Below are 20,067 nucleotides of genomic sequence, written 5' to 3'. Positions count from 1 at the left end.
TTACATTGCTTATGTATCGTAAGCATAAGGGATATTATATGTATATTTTATTGGATGTTTAATGACATAATGGGCTCCACTGTCTGTCAGTTGAAATTTTTGTAATTGAGTAAATAAAGTTGGTTTTATTTAAAAATAATTGTGTAACCACTTTTCATTATTTTTCATAGCTTGTCATTTTCTGAAGCCATTTCTAGGAAAATCAGTATTTTATGACAATATCTAAGTGATAAGTGAGTTGCATCATGGGAGTACTGCCATGTTTTATAATGAGTCAACATGACATTACAAAGTCGAAAATCAAATATTATTTGAATGGTACAAAAAAAATAGTTTAATGTATTTAAACTTTCCCCATCTCTAACTTGCCTCACAAGGAGAAACCTTGTTGAGCCTTCAATATGTATTGCAATCCAATATTACTTTTTTTAGATACTGATTAAGTTTGATCAAACATCTTGACAACTATTAACATACTTGAACATTATATCCGATGTAGACATGAATACGATCGCGGTATCCATGGTTACATTGGAATACTCTAGATCACCCGCAATGTTTTTTTCAGTGAATTTAATAGTCATCAACTTAGTTCCTGTTTCGTGGGTGTGTCAGTTGAATTGTCGTGTGTTGCGCCACCATTGACTACTGAAAACACAACACAATCGTCGTCAGAGGGCGCAACACATGAATTAATTGCTCAGTACTGCGATTTACAATCGTTTTCACTAAACATTGGACAATCAGATTGTGGTAAATGTTGATACATCAGAGCAAGTACCTAATGAAATTGCCACTGATTTTATCACTACTAATCAAAACATAACTGTAGCATAAACATTTTTGATACAATGTATAACTGTCTGTACTCAACTCATTTACATAAAATGTTACGTTTGTGTGTGTCCCAGTAGTGTGTCCAGACACCCAGAGCATATAACGCGGGAAAGTCGGGAGTACATGTAATTTGGTGACAAAATGCAGTCTCATAATTCGACACACAATTTAGTGTACGACAGAAAATTGTTGAACTTTACTTAAATTGGCCTTCGTGTAGTCAATTTGCACAACAAACTAGGGTGTCAAAAAGTACTACGAATAATATATGCACTAAACTTATTACTAGCGGTGATGTTTCAGCTGGGAAGCACGGACGAAAACATGGTAACAGAACATGCTTGACTGGCAATATTTTACAGCATATTGAATTTTATAAACTGCGATAGCCTAGTATTAATCGGCGTGAAATTTAAAAAACAAAATGTCTTGCGCAAACAATAAAAGAGAGAATGGCGCCTTGGATTCGGACAGGTATACATTGTATCAAACATGTTTAGGCTACAGTTATAATGTTTTGATTAGTAGTGATAAAATCAGTGGCAATTTTATTAGGTACTTGCTCTGATGTATCAACATTTACCACAATCTGATCGTCCAATGTTTAGTGAAAACGATTGTAAAACTTTTCTAATATGACCAATACGACCTAATGCATTAGAGGCTGATTTACAGACATTTGAAAATTGTTTATGGGAACAAGCAAAACTATCCATGTGAAACCCGAGATTCCTCACGAGATCAGACAAATTGATTTCATCAGAACCGATGCAAAGGCATGATTAACGCCCATGCATGAACCTTACCGTATTTTGAGTATATGTGTATCACTTCAGTTTTCCTGTCGTTCAAAACCAACCTGTTTGACACCATCCACTCATTTTCGAATTTCATCAATGCACGCCTCAATCACAGGTCAAAAAATCAGCGTTTTAACACGTGATATATAAGTATGTATCATCGGCATACATCATGAAATTCAACAAATGTTCTACCGAGAGGTTACGTACCGAGCTCTGTAAATGCACCCTGAAGGCGACATGCGCCTAATCAAAGTTGCGCCGTTGGTGTCAGTATTTGTTTGAAGATCTTTGAACTATTTTTTTACGTCAGATTTGAGCCAACATTCTTCAAAAGTTTTAATAATGATTTGATTTTTAATACGTTTCATTATATATACCTTAACAACAATATGCTTTTAATATGTCAGAATTATTTTCGTTATATTATTATTATTATTATTTATATACATTACTGTTTTGCACCACGTAATGCAGTATGTCGTGTGCAAACGAACACCCCCCTAACCAATGTCCGACGTTCGAAAACGTAACTCTATATAGATAAATTTGGATGTACATGTATTTGTTAGGTGACCCACCTTCATTTTTTCCTATACTTTAATCGTAAACGGACACAGACGAGCTTTTCTGTGAATTGCAAGTCTGGAATCTATTGGCTGTATTATCACCAACAACGAAGTCCAAATTTAGATTTCATTTCAAGGTATCTTGTTTTTATACATTTTTGTTTTTTAGCAATGTCGTTGAAACATAGATTACTACTTGTCGATACAGTGATAGCAAAACCTGCACATGAAATTCTTGGATTTGTATCTCCGATATTTCTAATTTCAAGTTGCTGGCGTCATCTTCGTGTGGTAAATCATTGGTAATCGGAGTGAGTGGCAATGGTTACAGATAATATTACAATCGTTTTCACTAAACATTGGACAATCAGATTGTGGTAAATGTTGATACATCAGAGCAAGTATCTAATGAAATTGCCACTGATTTTATCACTACTAATCAAAACATAATTGTAGCATAAACATGTTTGATACAATGTATAACTGTCTGTACTCAACTCATTTACATAAAATGTTACGTTTGTGTGTGTCCCAGTAGTGTGTCCAGACACCCAGAGCATATAACGCGGGAAAGTCGGGAGTACATGTAATTTGGTGACAAAATGCAGTCTCATAATTCGACACACAATTTAGTGTACGACAGAAAATTGTTGAACTTTACTTAAATTGGCTGTCGTGTAGTCAATTTGCACAACAAACTAGGGTGTCAAAAAGTACTACGAATAATATATGCACTAAACTTATTACTAGCGGTGATGTTTCAGCTGGGAAGCACGGACGAAAACATGGTAACAGAACATGCTTGACTGGCAATATTTTACAGCATATTGAATTTTATAAATGGCGACAGCCTAGTATTAATCGGCGTGAAATTTAAAAAACAAAATGTCTTGCGCAAACAATAAAAGAGAGAATGGCGCCTTGGATTCGGACAGGTATACATTGTATCAAAAATGTTTAGGCTACAGTTATGATGTTTTGATTAGTAGTGATAAAATCAGTGGCAATTTCATTAGGTACTTGCTCTGATGTATCAACATTTACCACAATCTGATCGTCCAATGTTTAGTGAAAACGATTGTAAAAGTATACACTAATACTATACAATAATAATATTAAACTTGGAAGTAATAAAAGCAAACTAATCTACAAAAACAGAATATTAATGGGAAAAAAAATAAATAGAATTTTTTTTATTTATTTGGAACGTAACAATGAAATCTTGAGTAAAGTCCAAAAATAACAAAACAAAACATTCAGAACAACAAAAACTTGCAGTATCAAGAAAATGATGTACAGTTAAAGGGCCCTAACGCCATCTTAACATTTGTGAGTGTGTTAGATGATCAAACCTGCGCATGCGCTCCTTTGCATAGTCTGTTTTCCCCATAATGCATTCTGTTTTCAATATCGCCCAGTGACTTTACAACGTTCTACAGATAAGTGTCGTCTATATTCCGTCAAATTGCGCTATTTCATAACATTTGTTGGATTTTAGGTTGTACAACAAAGAGATAAGGACTCTTACCTGAAATGTCTGATCAAAAAGATCGACAAGACGATTCTGTTGGTGATTTATGGGTGTCGAATTGGGAACAACAATGCTTGGAACAACTCGAAAACGAAGCGAATTATGACGAGCGTTTGTTAGCAGACCGGGAAGATTCCACCCAAAAATTATGGCTTTCCTTTCAAAATTCGGCGACGGCGGTCGCCCAGTTATATAAAGGTAACTTCATGATATAATTCGTGTTCTTGTATGTTTTCGAACCAATAGTATTTTGCTTATGCCGTATTTCCCGATAAGCGTCAACCATTTTCTTTCAAGTGAATTATCTCTTTCTGTGACGATGCATTCACATGAAAACGATATAAACGCTAAATTTCTCCTGTTACAGATCGCGCATCTTGCCAGCACTGTACGCCGGCAGTGTGGATCTCTTTTCAAAATGCTGCGACAGCAGTCACACAGCTCTATAAAGGTCAGTAAAATCACTCCCCTGTGTCTTCGAAGTGTTATTGTAATTTGTATTGGGCGAATAACTCGTTTCGTCCTGTTGAATGATGCAGATTTGTTGTCGATTATGATGGTATTTGAAAAGGACAATACAATATTTATTTGGTCACAAGTGTTGAATGTTGTTTGGCCTTCAAAATTACATATAACAAATAACTTGATTGACATTAAGACTCTTAAATAGCTAGTTTGAATAAATATTGAATTAAATTAAAAAACAAGTTTTTGTCTATGGAGATAATTATGATATTTTTCTAACAGGCTCCTTGTTGAACAAGTTATAGTCTTCTGTCTTTTCAAATAATTTCACCAAACTACAATATTTAACACTTTGTCAGAAGCAAGGGACATTTGCCTTTGTTGGGATGACAAGAGAAAATTGCTGATCTGCGAGTTGGTCCAGTGTTAAGTTGAAAAGTGTGGACAGGAAGTGTTGCACAAGAGCCTTATGACCTTTAGTTGTATGACAAGGCTAGAAATTAACATATTGGGTTTTATCAGATTACATGTACATGAAGTGATGCATAATAGTCCTAACAGTGAAGACAAATAAATAAATGTCATTTTATTTCACAATTTGTCACTAATGTAGGCATAATTTTATTTTCTATTTAGGAAGTTTTTAAATCTTCAGTATATACAAGTTTGGCCACTACTATTAATGTTAGGTATATATAGCTCTAATCTACGAATTACTAATACTATATTAGACTACTTTTGTCTAATATTTTAAAGATATAAACTCGACACCTTTTGTTTCTTCATGGTACTATTTTCTATGTAGTCTTCATTGTAAGATGTTTGATTTCTAGACACTTCAACCCATATGTGACATCTCAACCCACCGCACCTACGCAACCCCATCTCAATGTGGGGGACGCAAACCTCTATCTAGTTCAACGTTGATCAACATCTGTTGATTCGAAACATCGGCCACATCCTGATCAAACCGACCGATCCTTAAACGCAATCCAGTGCGGGTGCTGGACATCTCGACCCAAAAAAATCTTGACCCATTTTTCATCGGACAACTCGACCCAGGACCCCTAGACATCTCGACCCACCTATTTCAGACGACCCGCCGCCTTATATATATTATTGCTGTACAAAATGAAAAATTACGTACCGAGGAAATGTATTCTTGCCGTGTCGATATGTGTCACATCGATGTTACGTTATATACCCACCGCGTTAAATGGTAGAACCAAAGATGGCGGTTGATTTGCGTTTAAGGTTCGGTTCGATCATGTTCCCTGTTTTCAATGTTTCGAATCAATAAATGTCGTTCATTCAAACACAGCATTCATATACAGCACGATACGTAATATCGCGAGAATTTTAAGTTATCAAAGAGCAACATTGTCAACGTTGAACTAGATAGACGTTCGCGTCGCCACACTTAGATAGGGTCGGGTCGATGCGGTGGGTCGAGATGCCCAGGGTGTCTGGGTCGAGATGTCCAATTTGGGTCAAAGTGTCTTGGGTCGAGATGTCTAGAAGTCTCTCCAGTGCAATGAATCAATCCAAAAATGACAACATTTTCAGGGGTTGTGTGCTTTGAAATGAACAACAAAAGTAGCAAAAAATAATAATAATTTAGTGAAACAAACACTGTCGTCTGCAAGCACTGGGGAAAAGAACGTTATTGAGATCAGGTCGAGTCATCCGAAATAGGTGGGGGTCGAGATGACTAGGGGTACTGGTAGCTGTGGAATCATAGCCCTATGTTGCCGACCGCATAATTTACACGACTGACTCTGGCCGGCCCATAGGGCTATGGAGCCTTGTGCGTGCGTGAATACCGGTTAAAATCCACATGCCAAATTTGGTCGTCGCGAAAATCACATTTTAAGCCTTTCGAAAGTACTCACTATGTTTATTTACTTCCAAACAATGACCAGAATCTATTTGCACTGTAAAATGATGAAGGTGGTCATAAAAAATTTACTTTATTTACCGTACACAGTCGGAGAAAAATAACAAGACGAAAGACGCCATTTTGGATTCCAGTGTTCATAGCAAATTACGCGAGACCTATAGTTTTCGAAATCAGTAGATAAATTGCGTTATGCAGCTAGTTTCTATTATTAAACAAAAATCATACAATTATAAATACTGTATGAGATTGCTTTCTTGGAACAATGAGAATAACATTTCATAAAAGCAATAAATAATTTAAATAAACATGAGTGAATGTAGAAAATGTGTATAAACATATACACCAACTTAGGGGTCCCCATGTTTGCTTTCTAAAACTTTGAGCCTATCACTGGAGTCAATCTGACAATGGATACCTTATCAATTAAAAGATAAGCAAAAAAAGTAATAAATACATAATTGCAGGGGAATAATTGCGGCAGTTTTGCCAACTGGTTATGGGAAGAGTGAGTGTTTTATTCTTCCACCACTCACAGTTGTGCACCACTGTATCACATGACTGCCGAACGAGATTAAATTTATTCTGCACTAGGGAGTGTGGGATGTTAATGGCTGCCGTTTTCTAGTAATTTGCTTGGTTTCCGCGGTAATTATTTGAAAATATCACAAATTATTGCTTATTTATAAACACAAATTGCAAACAAAAGTTTGTATGTTATTCATCCAGTGATCAATTCACAATAAAGGTACGTCACACCTTCGTAATTGAAAGCAAAAGTGATTTAATTTACGTATGCCAGATTTCTGTTTTTAAACTGTGATAGATCCCGTAGCTCTATGTTAGACGTACAACAACAAAATTAAAAAGAAGACGTCCAAATGAAATTGATAGGGCGAAATTCGATTGTAGGTCGCAATAAAGAGCTATGGAACCGCAGCTAGGGATACTGGGTTGTCTAATGAAAAACTGGTGGATTTTTTTGGGCCAAGATGTCCAGAATGCAGATATTTGGTTTTTGACTCCCATGTGCGAAGCACAAAATGGGAGTCTTTGCAGTTAGTGTGTCTGTATGTGTGTATGTGTGTGTGTATGTGTGTCCGACTGTTCCACTGCTATCTCAAGAACCATACATCGGTTTTTGATGAAACTTGGTGCATAGATGCTCTGGGCCAATGCGCAGATTTGATTAGGTTTTGGTAAAAATCCATGCTCGTTAATTACCTAATTTGCATGATAATTAGCTAATTTTTTAGCTGTTCTATGACTGTTCCACTGATATCTAAAGAACCACTCATTGGATTTTGATGAAACTTGGTACATAGATGCTCTGAACATATGCGCAGATTTGATTAATTTTTGGTAAAAATCCGTGCATATTAATTACCTAATTTACATGATAATTAGCTATTTTTTAGTGGTTCCATGACTGTTCCACTGATATCTAAACAACCAACCACTCATTGGATTTTGATGAAACTTGGTACATAGATGCTCTGAACTAATGCTAGGTTTTGATTAGTTTTTGGTAATAATCCGTGGATACTAATTACCTAATTTGCATAATGATTAGTCAATTTTCGGTTTTTCCACTGATATCTCAAGTACTAATCATCACATTTCAAATGAAACTTGGTACATAGATGTCATACGACACTGCACAGACCTGATAGTTTTTATGGTAATATCAGTACATATTAATTATCTAATTTGCATAATTAATTAATTTTCAGCATTTGATATAAGTAGTTAGCATTACATTTCAATGAAACTTGGTACTTACATACTCAAGGACTATGCAGAGATTGATTGTTTTCGATAAATATTTGTGCATATTAATCACCTAATTTGCATAATTAGTTAATTTTCAGCTTTTCCATGGGTATCTCAAGTACTAATCATCGCATTTCAATGAAACTTGGTACATAGATCCTTTAGGACTATGCAGAGACCTGATTAGTTTTAGGGTAAATAATTGTGCATATTAATTACCTAATTTGCATAATTAATTTTCAGCTTTTCTACTGATATCTAAAGTACTAATCATTTACATTTCAATGAATCTAGAATTATGCAGACCCAATTAGTTTCCGGTAAATATTTGTGCATATTAATCACCTAATTTGCATAATTAACCAACTTTCACACTGATATCTCAGGTACTATACATCACATATCAATGAATGTACATGGATGCTGTAGGACAATAGACAGACCTGAATAATTGTGGGTTACAATCTGTACATATTATTAATTACCTAATTTGCATAATTAACCAATTTTAAGCTTTCACACTGATATCTAAAATACCGTAAAAACTCCAAAATTTCGACCGGTTTTAAATAATTGGCGTTAGAAATGTGACATGTTTTTAGAGTCGTGGCCGAGTTGTAACTCAAAATCTAAACAAAGTCATCAATCAGTGAGTATTATGACAAGCAAAACAAAACATCAAGACGCGCAGAAGAGGTCAGCACAAAACTAATAGGTCAAAAGACAAAGCTGTCTCGCACTACCTAGGAAAACTTGCGAATGTTCGAAGTACAGGTACCCATTGGACAAAAGATACATGGAAGTTTAGCAAACTATCTCCCCGACCCAGTGCAATGTATCCGGTTAGAATCAAAGCTCACGTGTCCCTTATTTGAGGGACCAAATTCTGCCGTAAATTCGCCCTTGGATTAAAAAATAAAATGGGATTTAAGAAAATAAAATGGGACTTTTAAGGTGTATTTTGGCGTCATTTTTCGGACATTTCAATCAATCCTGCCGGCTAAAATAGAGTCTAAGTTTTACCGTAGTCATTGACATCTGTCTATTCAAGAGTACACGTGTATGATTTTTATCGTGACTAGCGTGAGCGGGTAAGCTTCCTTTCGAGAATGAGCTGTTATCACTGTGAACAATGTTAAATTATTCTTCAGATGACCAGTTTATTTTTTAAAAACAACTAATTTTTTTATTTAAAAAAAAATCATGCCGTTTTCGCATCAAAATCCAAGCCAAAATATCGTACTACAACATCAATCTCTTCGCATTGCGTTCAATAACATTAACATATTTAAATAAGCTATGGTAATTTGAACACGTTGGCATCATCCAGCTTTTTGATTGGTTAATTAGCGATTTGACCTATTTGACCTAAGAGAACATGGCGGATATCCTACAGCATCAAACGTTTATACGAGACCGGAATCATTCGCTTACGATGAAACTTAGTTGACTTTTATTTGTATTTCATAACCATTCAACAAATTTATTTTGTGTACATTATTATAATTACTACTGAGTACAGTAATAATCAACAATTCAGAAATGCAGCATGCCGAGATTTTTGTGTTCGTTTTTATTTGAAACTTCGTTTATTTAGAATATATTTTCGTTACCAATAAAATAAAAATCTCTCAGTCAATCAGAAACCCGGATTCATGCCTTCGAGGAAGGTCCCGTTTGAACGCTCACATCGGTTTTTTTTTTCGTTGGGGGAAAACTAAAACTGGTCGCAATTTTCGAATAAGAATGAGTCGGCAATTTTTAGTGGAGTTGAAAATTTGGAGGTAAATAAAACACCGAAACCCGGCAAATAAATAGCCAATCGAATTTTTAGAGGGGTCGAAATTTTGGAGTTTTCACGGTACTAATTATTCCATTTCAATGAAACTTAGTACAAAGATGCTCTAGGACAATGTACAAACCTAATTAGTTTGGGGTAAAAATCTGTTCATATTAATTCCCTAATAAGCATAATAATTCATAATTTTTTGGTTCTAATCACATTTCAATTAAACTTGGAGACATAGATTTTCTGTTACATTGCGCAGACCTCATTAGTTTTACACTCAAATCTGGTCATATTAATTTTCTGATTTGCATAATTAGTTTTCAGCTAAGTAATTTCGAATTATATTTAATGTGTCTCCAATACTCTCAGCACATGGGAGTTCTTTCTAAGCTTTCTTTGATTGTTATTATGTAATGTCCCAAAATGCCAAGACAATGTCCCCCACAAAAAATAGCAGAAAATATTTGTTAATTTGCATAGTACTATAATATGTTAATCACCTTTATTATATTCATTGTTATGCTCAATTAGCCCTATTGTTTATCAAAAATAGAGTTGCAAACCCCTACTCTCAAATTCCCTTGGATGATTTAAATGTGAAAATTGTGGATTGAACAACCTTTTACTACACAACTACACTGTAGTGCAGTGCACACATTATTTTATATGCACACACAACAAGGAAGTGATAATTAATGGCTACCGGTAATCACTAAGTAAAAAGGAGCTAATCTAACCATAGACTATAGGGTCTGATGATCGTTGCCTATGTTTGCTCAGTGAATACGACAGGTTTTGTTGTGCGACGACTGTTGGTAATACTTTATTTAGCTTCATTGCGTCAATATGACAGCAGCAGTGTATACAGCTTCTGTTGTAAACCTAGTTGACCTTTAAAATAACTGGAAAATAAAAGCAAACTTCCTCACTAATTCATAGATAACTCTGATTTGACCTGATTTAACTAACACAGACTCGATCCATAACTCTAATTCTCACCTTGCCCCTCCATTGCCCCTTCCTCATTTTATTTTAGTTGTATATTCTTCTCTTCAGGACACATGTACTAGTAGTTGTCTGGAGTTGGGGCTGTAGTGTTAGGGTTCAGATTTAGGCTAGGGGTGAGTAGCCCTTAAGGAACTTTTTTCACTTCAGTCTGGTAAAAGCTCATGACTTAGTAAACATATTGTTAGCTTATCCATCTTGTTATTTAGAGATGACTAGCATTTGATTGTGACAGAGTGTAGGGTAGTATTTGAATAGTATGTCTTCTGCTTTAGTTAAAACCAAAGTAGTTGGCGAATTTGCTGCATGAAACTTGCTGTATGTAATTTAGCATTGGCATTGACATTTTTATATACTTTGCTAACTCAAAAGTAATGTTGCTAGGTTTACTTTCCATTTTTGTACACCTTTTCTTACCTTGAGACTTACAGTTTACTCAAGCTAATTATAAATTGTAGTTCAGATGCTTTCATTTTTATTCTGTAACTTACTGTGTTCTGCACAATGCATTATTTGCATTGATGTCCAAGATGAGATAAAACTTGTGCCTTTTAAATTTGATACAAACATTATACATTGTTGAGATACATGTACATAATGATCTGTTTTGTGTTCCGTATCTGTACATGAACAATGACATATAAAATTCAGTTTAGAAACAAAAAAATCATAAATAGCATATACTGTTTAATTTCTGACCATACATTACGATTTTGAAAGAGTCATTTAATACATTTAATTTCTTTTGATTCTAAACCGGACAATTATTCATTCTAAATTATTAACTATGCTTTTGGTCCATAATACTTTATTTTTGGCATGAATAACATGTCCCCTAATTCCAACGGGACCTATGTTATTAACAATCACTTGTTAAAACTAAATTGTATGTTCATTTTCACAGATTGCTTCGAATTGCAAAGAAGGGGAATAGATTTAGCAATCCAAACTGGTCAGCAGAGAAGAACAAGGGACATGGTCACATGGGCTAAAAAAAGAAGACGACATGTTCGTCGAGATGACTTGTTAGGTTTTCTTTGTGGTAAAACAGTTCCACCAAGAACACGACCCACAGCGTTACGAAGTTATGATCGTAGTTCTCCTAGACACTTCAGTCCTGCTAGTGATGGATTATTATCTCCAGATACTGAGATGCAACCCTTTAGAGAGGCATTAGCTTTACATGGTAAGTCTCCTATCTTATTTGCTCGATACACTGCCCATTCACGATTTTATAAAAAAAATCTAGTGGAGATTTAATTTCAATGTGCTGTTAGAGTCCAACTGACTGTTTTCATGGCCACTGCTGTGTTCTCCACAATGGGTTTTAGGTAGGCAGCCAGCCCATCAAGTGTTACCATCGCCTAGTTATGGTTAACACCAGCCCACCAGCGTATTTCCGGCGTATATCAGAAATTTCAACAGTTTGTGACGAGAGAGAATACTGTTGGCAATATTGATATGTTGCAGTCCCTGTATTTAGGCTATAATAAATTAAAATAGTGTTAAAAAAATTGTGCTAAAGAATGAAGTCTATCCTCCAAAAAATCACCCAGGAAACAGGGTATTGGATGATTACATATTTAACTGGCATCATTACCACAAAATCTTTCTTCAGACTATCTTGGGACAAGCTCAGAGGGCTATTTTGGATATTGATAAATGGTTATTTATTTCTTGAAATGTTGGAGGGCTGACACTGAAATACTAGCATTTTTACCTTGCCTGTACCATCAAAGATGGAAGGGAAAGGTATATTAAGGGAAAGATTTTGTCCGGCGTTGTCGTCGTTGTCGTCATCGTTAATAATTGTTATTGTGTGCATGATAACTTTACTAATTCTATTCCAAACTTCATCAAACTTGGTCACCTTGTTCATCAGTATAAAGTCTTCCCTGAGTTTGAACAACAGATGTCCTGTATGAAAATATCATGCAAAAATTGAGAAAAACTGATAAAATATTTCGACTGTTTCTACTTGACTGATCACTGGTGATACACATCAAAGGTCACTGATCTCAGTGGAAATATGCATTGTTGTATGTGTTCAATGAAGCAAATGATTTATCTTGTAATAATATCCTTGGTAATGTATCTCAGAATCCCTTACTCGGTTTCAAAACCAACTCATGGAGAGATTGCACAGTCTGATACACATTTGCAAACCTATCAATAAATCTTTACAGAAAACAAGATGTCAGAAAATCAATATAGGCACTCCTATGAACTGGGTGCCAAACTTTGATCAAGATCTGAAGCTAATAGAAAATCTGTTTAGTTCAAAGTTATCAAATCAAAAACAATACATAAAAAATACATAAAAAGCAAAACATTTCATCCACATTTTAAAAAGAAAATTGTTCTAAAATATATGTATTCTGTATTTGACAAACAGTTCATTCGACAAATGAAAACTCACAGGAATATGTTTCAGCTATTAGAACAGAATGATAGTTTTTATAATACTAGTTTAAAAACTCACTTCAAACAAAGATTGCAGTGTTTGAAGATGTAGGTTCTCAGGAGGCAACAGTACTGTTGACTTCTCCCTCCACTGGACACCAACTAACTATTGAAAGCAGAGCTTGCAACATGATAGCTATTCATAAAGGGTGTTTTTTTTTTTTACTTTTCATATAATACAGTAGTCACACAATGAGGCAGTTCATATTTGTCTCAGTGAATCATTAATTTTTGACAGACACCTGTACAAAATACTTGGACAAAAGCCAGCTAAGATTTTCTGTTATCTTGCATGTTTTATGAATCTATTCACATCTAAATGCAGCACTTTTTTTTTTGCAATGAGGCATGTTTTTATACTAAAATATCTGAATTACCGTATTTGTCTTCAATTAGGCGCCACTTTGTTACACTTTCATGTCATGGTGGCGCTTATTTGTGGTTAAATTTGAGCAACTTTGTTTCAAATGGCGCTTATTTCAAGCACTTCAAGTTCTAGTACCGGTAACTGTGTTACAAGCCATTGTTTTTGCTCCATTCTGGTGATAGATTATTGACAATATTTTACATTACAGTCTGACGCTTAGTCACTGTAGCCTTTATTTTAAATACTGAGTAAATGACCCATTTTCAGACAGTTTAGAAAGTTATACAAAAATTATCATTCTTTAGAAAACATTCACAGTTTGCCGTACAATCAACAGAAAAATAAAACAAACACAAATTCAACGCTTAGTAGTCAATGATCACAGTAGCAAAATCCGGTCATGCTGCATTCCACGGTTACGATTATTACTCAGTAGTAGTTATAATAACGTACAAAAAATAAAATGCAAGTAAAATTCAACTTAATTTCATCGTAAGCGAATGATTCTGGTCGCATGTAAACGCTCGGCGCGATTCGATGTCTGCCATGCTTCCTGTCTAGGACTTGACCTGGAACGCGTTTTTTGACCTGATAGGTCAAGTCGTTAATTAACCAATCAAAATGCTGGATGATGCCAACGTGATCAAATTACCATAGCTCATTTAAATAATGTATGAACGCAATGCGGAAGTGATTTGCCGATGTTTGCGATATTTTGGCTTTGATTTTGGTGGGAAAAACAGCATGATTTTTTTTTCAAATCAAGAAATTAGTTATTTTTGAAAAGTAAACTGAGCATTTAAAGAATAATTTAACACTGTTTACTGTGACAACAGCGCATTTGAAACAGAACATTTTCGCATTGTTTTAATTTCGTTTTTATGGACTTACTGCGAAATTAAAAACCACGCTGATATTTTCTACAGTAGACTAAAAAGACATGTTTCAAGAGATTATAGACCGATTTCTTAAAAATTGTTAGAAACAAAACCAATTTTTTTTTACATAAAAGCCATTCGTACAGTAACAGTGAGGGACTTCCGCGGTCGCGTCCATCGCTACGAACCGGTAACCGGTAGTCGATCCGCCGGCGCCCAATTCACGATCATTACGTGCCAAAATTTCAACTTTGTCTGGCGCTTAATTGAGGTGTAAAATACAAAGTTTTTGTGGCACTGGCGCCTAATTGAAGGTGGCGCTTAACTGAAGACAAATACGGTACTTTGAATAAAGCTGGAAATTATGTCCCTTAAAATAATTAAACAAATAAGGCACCAATGTTTTTGTAAGATATTTACATCTTTAAAGGACATTCGGTAGACTGATTCCCCACTGTTAGTTCAACCCCAAAACTTTTTTTGTATTAAAAATTAATTATGACAATGTATATTTATATTGAAACAAACTATGTTAAAGGGAATTATATTATATAACAAAGGGCAAGGTCACCAGAGTTCAACTATGTTTCATGAAAATAGCTGCAACAATTGTACACAATCCTTAATTTCCTGCTTCCTAATAGCTTTTTGGTGTGCTGGTAATTTGCATACCACATGTCAACAGTAAAAAAAATGGCTGCCGTAAGGAAATATCCATTTCAGTCAGCCTTCTTAGTGATTTATTTTTCCACACCTAACACTCAGGTTAATTGTGTTTTGCTAAACATTCCGTTTTTTATCAGTATGTGAATATAGGCGATTATGAAAATGTTTTGATATACCTGTAAACTTAGTTTATGTCTTATCGTTGACGTTGACCGGTGGTGCTTAGTCATTATTGCCAGGAATTCCGGCCTAGTGTGTTGTCATGTCTGTTTGTTTTCAACTTTTGCACGCAACACAAACCAAGCTGTCAGTGCTGTCTTTTTTTTTTAGTTCGGTGAATATGCATAACAGGTTGACAATAAAAGTTGAAATTGAATCAGTCAAGGTGGGATGTCTTCAGGCAAGAGTATTGAGTAAATCAAAATAGCAAACATACCACCCTAAAATGCTTTTGAGAGAACACTGCATCCAACATGGTTAAGGCAGTTTAGCTATTTTGAATGATTTGTCATCTCGCAAATAATTCACACATACCAGTAACTCCACATTTTCAAAATAATAACTTTATGATTTGCAATTTCTAATAATTACATTTTCTTTGTGTTTTTGTATAGGTTTGAATGGTGCAATGGCAAACATTAGTGTAGATAGTACTTCTACATCTACAAATGCTCAGGGCAATGTACACTTTGGAAGGCGGCGCCATGGTGGTTTTCCAGATATTAACCCAGAAGAACTGTTTAATGTATCGGACACTAGAAAAAGAAACTCTGTTGTATCTTCAGACGTTCTAATGGACTCTCCACCCCATAAACGTAGCAGATTCTTATAGTAAAACAATCAGGCTCTTACCTCAACATGGTATTACATACTTGGGAATTGGACATTTTGTTTTTGTTTATTTTTGAAAAGTATAATGTGCCAACAGAAGAGAAGGCATTCATTCATTCACTCACAAGAAGCCATTCTATATATATTGTCTCAATAGCTTGCCAAGATTTTGCTTTTTCTTGGATAGTCTGACTGTAATGTATGCTGTTACATTTGTATGTTAGATGGGAAAAAGAGGGCTTCTAAAAGAAACCTCTTATACTGGGCTTTTTGCTAGCACAACTAAATCGATTGCTTATAATATTATTAAATGTAATAAATTTTCTGTTTAAAGTTTCATATTTTCTGGTTTTATTCACACTGTTTCAACACATTTACCACCTGTGTGCCCAACTACAAAGACTCTTCTGGGATATTAAATCCGACTCAACATTAAATGTTGAGGCTCTCTGCAGACAAATATTTCATCTCGTACAGAACTTTATATTCCAGAAAAGTTGGAAGGCTTTATCTGTTTTCAAACCCACTGTCCCAAACCATGTATAGATATGTATTTTGTTGAAATTCTCGTCCAGTTAAACATTTTGCACAAAATTCAGAGTGAGAACGGTACAGTACAGTATGCTTTAAAAATCGAGTGAATGTGTGCAAGTGTTTGTGGTGATTGTTCTTGTGAAATTTTCATGCTGAAATAAAAGTATCCCCGGTAAATAGGACGTATACACAAAATCTACATAATGATTTACTTGTGAATATTTATGATTTAATGAGGATAATCTGACATTGATTTCTAGATAGCTCTATTTGTTGGATCCTCTGTTTTATGAGCTTAGTTTTCAAACCCAAACTTTGTGGTTTCTTAACACAATAAAACATTGTCAGTTTGTTCCATAAATACCTAAAGAATCAAACATTGCTATGAGACTTAGTATAAAGATTATCTTGGACAATGCACAGACCTGATTAGTTTTGGGTTGAAATCCATTCATAATGAGATATTATTAACACATCTAATTAACATGCATTAATAATAGTGACTTAAAACTTGCAGATATGCATGAGCAACCAATGCTATAATGAAGGCCTTGAACAAGATATCTGGTCATGTTACCTCATGACTAAATTGCTAAGTAGACTAACATTCACTCATGAATTCGATACATGGTTTAGAATAGGAACATCTGGAGTGTTTTGGGGTCCAGTAAAGCAATGCACAATGTTACGGCAAGTGAAAAGTTGAATTTATACAGTTACTTGTATGTTGTAAAAGTTCGGGAAATAGTTAACCTTTATCATAATGGCATGGCAACACTTAGTGGATGCATTGTTGGCTATTTTCATAAAATTGTTATGGTATCACGACTAACAGCTTGTCTGAATGTATATTTTTAGGCTCCATTGTAATCAAGAATGACAGAGTAAAGCTGTTCATATACCAATAAGTGATTGTCGTCATTTCTATTTTAGACTTCTTGAAAACTACCAGTTCAATTTTTTTTGATACTTGGTATGTTCATTACATGGCGATATCTTCAATTTTTCATTTTTTGGCGAATATTTTTGTAATTTTTGATAAAAAATATTTTCAATTTCTTCTTGAAAACTACCAGCCTATATTGCTTTCATACTTAATATGTAGGTACCTTGCGTGGACCTCTGTCAGATTTGTTCTTTTCGTGGTGATATCTTCAATTCTCCATTTTTGGCAAATATTTTTGTAACTTTTGGTTAACATTGATATTTTCAAATTCTTCTTGAACACTACCAACCTGATAGCTTTGATATTTAAGGTGTACATTATTTTTGTGAACAATTTGTTTGATAAAGTTCACATGTTCTCAACCAAACTACCATTTTGTTGGTTAATCACATTTAGTCTTATGGGTGTGCATTGCTACCACAATAGGACAGCAGAGCTATTTCAATGGTCAGGACGCTTGTTTTTTTTTTATAAAATGGTTTCTTTATGGGAAATGTCTAATAGTTTTGTGGATATTTTGTTATTTCTGCATTTGAGAGTAACCATTGGAAACTTTTGTGGGTGGTTTTTGAAAAAAACATACTGCACAGAGAAAATTTTAAAACAAATTTTACAGGAATATATCACGTATAACCCAAAAATAGTTGGAGGAAAAAAAATAATATAATTGACAGCAAAATCCCACAAAAAAAATAATAATTTGCACCCCCCCCCAACGAGATTTCTAATGGTGAACACCACTATCTACTGGAAGATAGTTTCAAGAACTTCAAGTTCACGAGTGAATAATCAACCCACTGAGTTTTGTTACGACATAATTTTATTAGTCAGGTACCTGCATCAGGAATAAAAACTTGCATAAATGCACATACATGCATTACAAGACTAAAACCTGATGTAAGAAATAAAAATAAAGGCAAATAAAACTGACAAAATAGAAGGAAAATGGCATTTACTCAGATAAAAAACAAATCATTGAGTTTGATTTGATTCATAACTAAGTTTAAACAACATTACAATCAGTATTTGCTGTATTAAAAAACACACATAAACCAAAAATGCATTTAATATATATTGGATCATTAAAAATATTGTTTATTTTGTTCCTAGTCACACCTGTTATTTCATTTGAGCACAAATTGTATTCAGCAATACTTATATATTTAAAAAGCTGATTTGCTGCTTGTCACCAATTAATTTTTGTTAATTGGCCTTGAGTAATATCAATGAAGTATTTAGAGCTATAATTAGATTTATGAATAATATAGAGATAAGGGTTGGTGACATTTATAAAGAAAAAGAAGATCTCATTGAAATGCCACAATGTGACCTCGAAAATAGCAGGGTTATGCGCATTACCAAAATGCATCGCAGTGTCATATGGACACTCATCAGCAGACTGGGATAGGATTATTTCTGGGAACATAAATGTGCAAGGTTATCAGACATGTAATTCTATTCAAGAAGGTAAACACAGGCAGTAAAAATATGCAATGACTTTGGATAAACAACCAAAGATGCCCTAACCTTTAGTGTGTCAGCCTTTGACCAGTCAATCATTTGATTTATTTCATTAACGACATTATGTAAAGAAACTGTATACTAGTACATGTAATAGCGTATACGCATACATAAATGATAGATTAGTCTATGGACAGAATAGGTCATATTTTAATAATTCAGCATACAATAAATTGCATTTATTGGTTATGTACTGTTACTATGGTTGTATGTTATGTATCTATTGGAGATAAGACTCATGGCTTACTACAGTTCGTCAGGTAAAATCTATAAATCTCCTTTGACAAATATGCCTAGTCCTAGCATTCTACAGGTAAAAGTGATATCGTTTGAATAAAATACATTTTTCACAAAAATTGAGGGCACTGTACATATACCGGTAACACTTCTGCATTGGGAAACACCGTGAATATCTTTATATTCACTTGAGATGAATTGCCAAAAATAACCTGATTTATTGGTAATTTCCTTACACTGTCAATATTACATTCATTCATTTTGTTTAGGTAATTTATCTAAAAAGAGAGTTGCTCAGTGACATGAACTGAATATGTTGTATACATGTACGATATTATTGATATGAATGGTAAGTTTTCATTGAGTATATTTGTTCATAGCACTCCAGGTATACTCAATTTCCAGTCCATCTTTGGTTCCACTGTACATCGCCTTGCAGTGTGTATGCTGCCCTCAATGGTATTTGATGGAACATTGATTGGGGTGCAGCAACAAATCTAACTTTGTGATGCAAAAATTGAATTCGACTCAAGCTTCCAGGTTAATCAATAATCGGAATCACCACATTTTTACATTCTTTATTTGCATCCACTTGTATTAATGTCAGGGGTGCATTTTTCTATGGTTAAATTTAAGTCATACAATAAAAGTAATTTTAGGTTTGTCTGCTTGTAATAGAGCAAATGCGTTTATATGCCCATGATCACACAAATATTGGATAACAAACATAAAATCAGGGTTAGACTGGGACACTCACTAATTTTGTTGTGAAAAATGTTGGCCACTTCGTATTCGAGTCAATATTAGGCGAATACCTTTTTCATACATTTTACATTCAAATCGGTGAAAATAAATTCCATACGAAACACCCAAAAAAGTCTTTTCAGCGAAAATGCTAGCAAAAATAAAGTGTCTCACAATTATTTTGTGTCTAAATGTGGTGTAATTAATTTGCAGC

General features: G+C 34.4%; 1 protein-coding gene across 1 annotated transcript; it reads left to right on the top strand.

Annotated features, from left to right (window-relative positions):
• The first annotated feature begins 3,600 nt into the window (after positions 1–3,600).
• LOC100377145 (HUWE1-associated protein modifying stress responses-like) lies at positions 3,601–16,210 on the top strand. The gene is made up of 4 exons (XM_002740380.3): positions 3,601–3,935; positions 4,105–4,188; positions 11,571–11,852; positions 15,655–16,210. The coding sequence occupies exons 1-4, from the start codon at positions 3,740–3,742 to the stop codon at positions 15,870–15,872; spliced, it is 780 nt and encodes a 259-aa protein (XP_002740426.1). The 5' UTR covers positions 3,601–3,739; the 3' UTR covers positions 15,873–16,210.
• The last annotated feature ends 3,857 nt before the right edge of the window (positions 16,211–20,067 follow it).

The sequence above is a fragment of the Saccoglossus kowalevskii genome, chromosome 8 (genome assembly GCF_978046115.1).
Source record: "Saccoglossus kowalevskii chromosome 8, keSacKowa6.1, whole genome shotgun sequence".
In the NCBI taxonomy this organism is placed as follows: domain Eukaryota; kingdom Metazoa; phylum Hemichordata; class Enteropneusta; family Harrimaniidae; genus Saccoglossus; species Saccoglossus kowalevskii.
The sequence above is the reverse complement of the archived record's forward strand: the minus strand, read 5'-3'. Positions and strand labels throughout refer to the sequence as shown.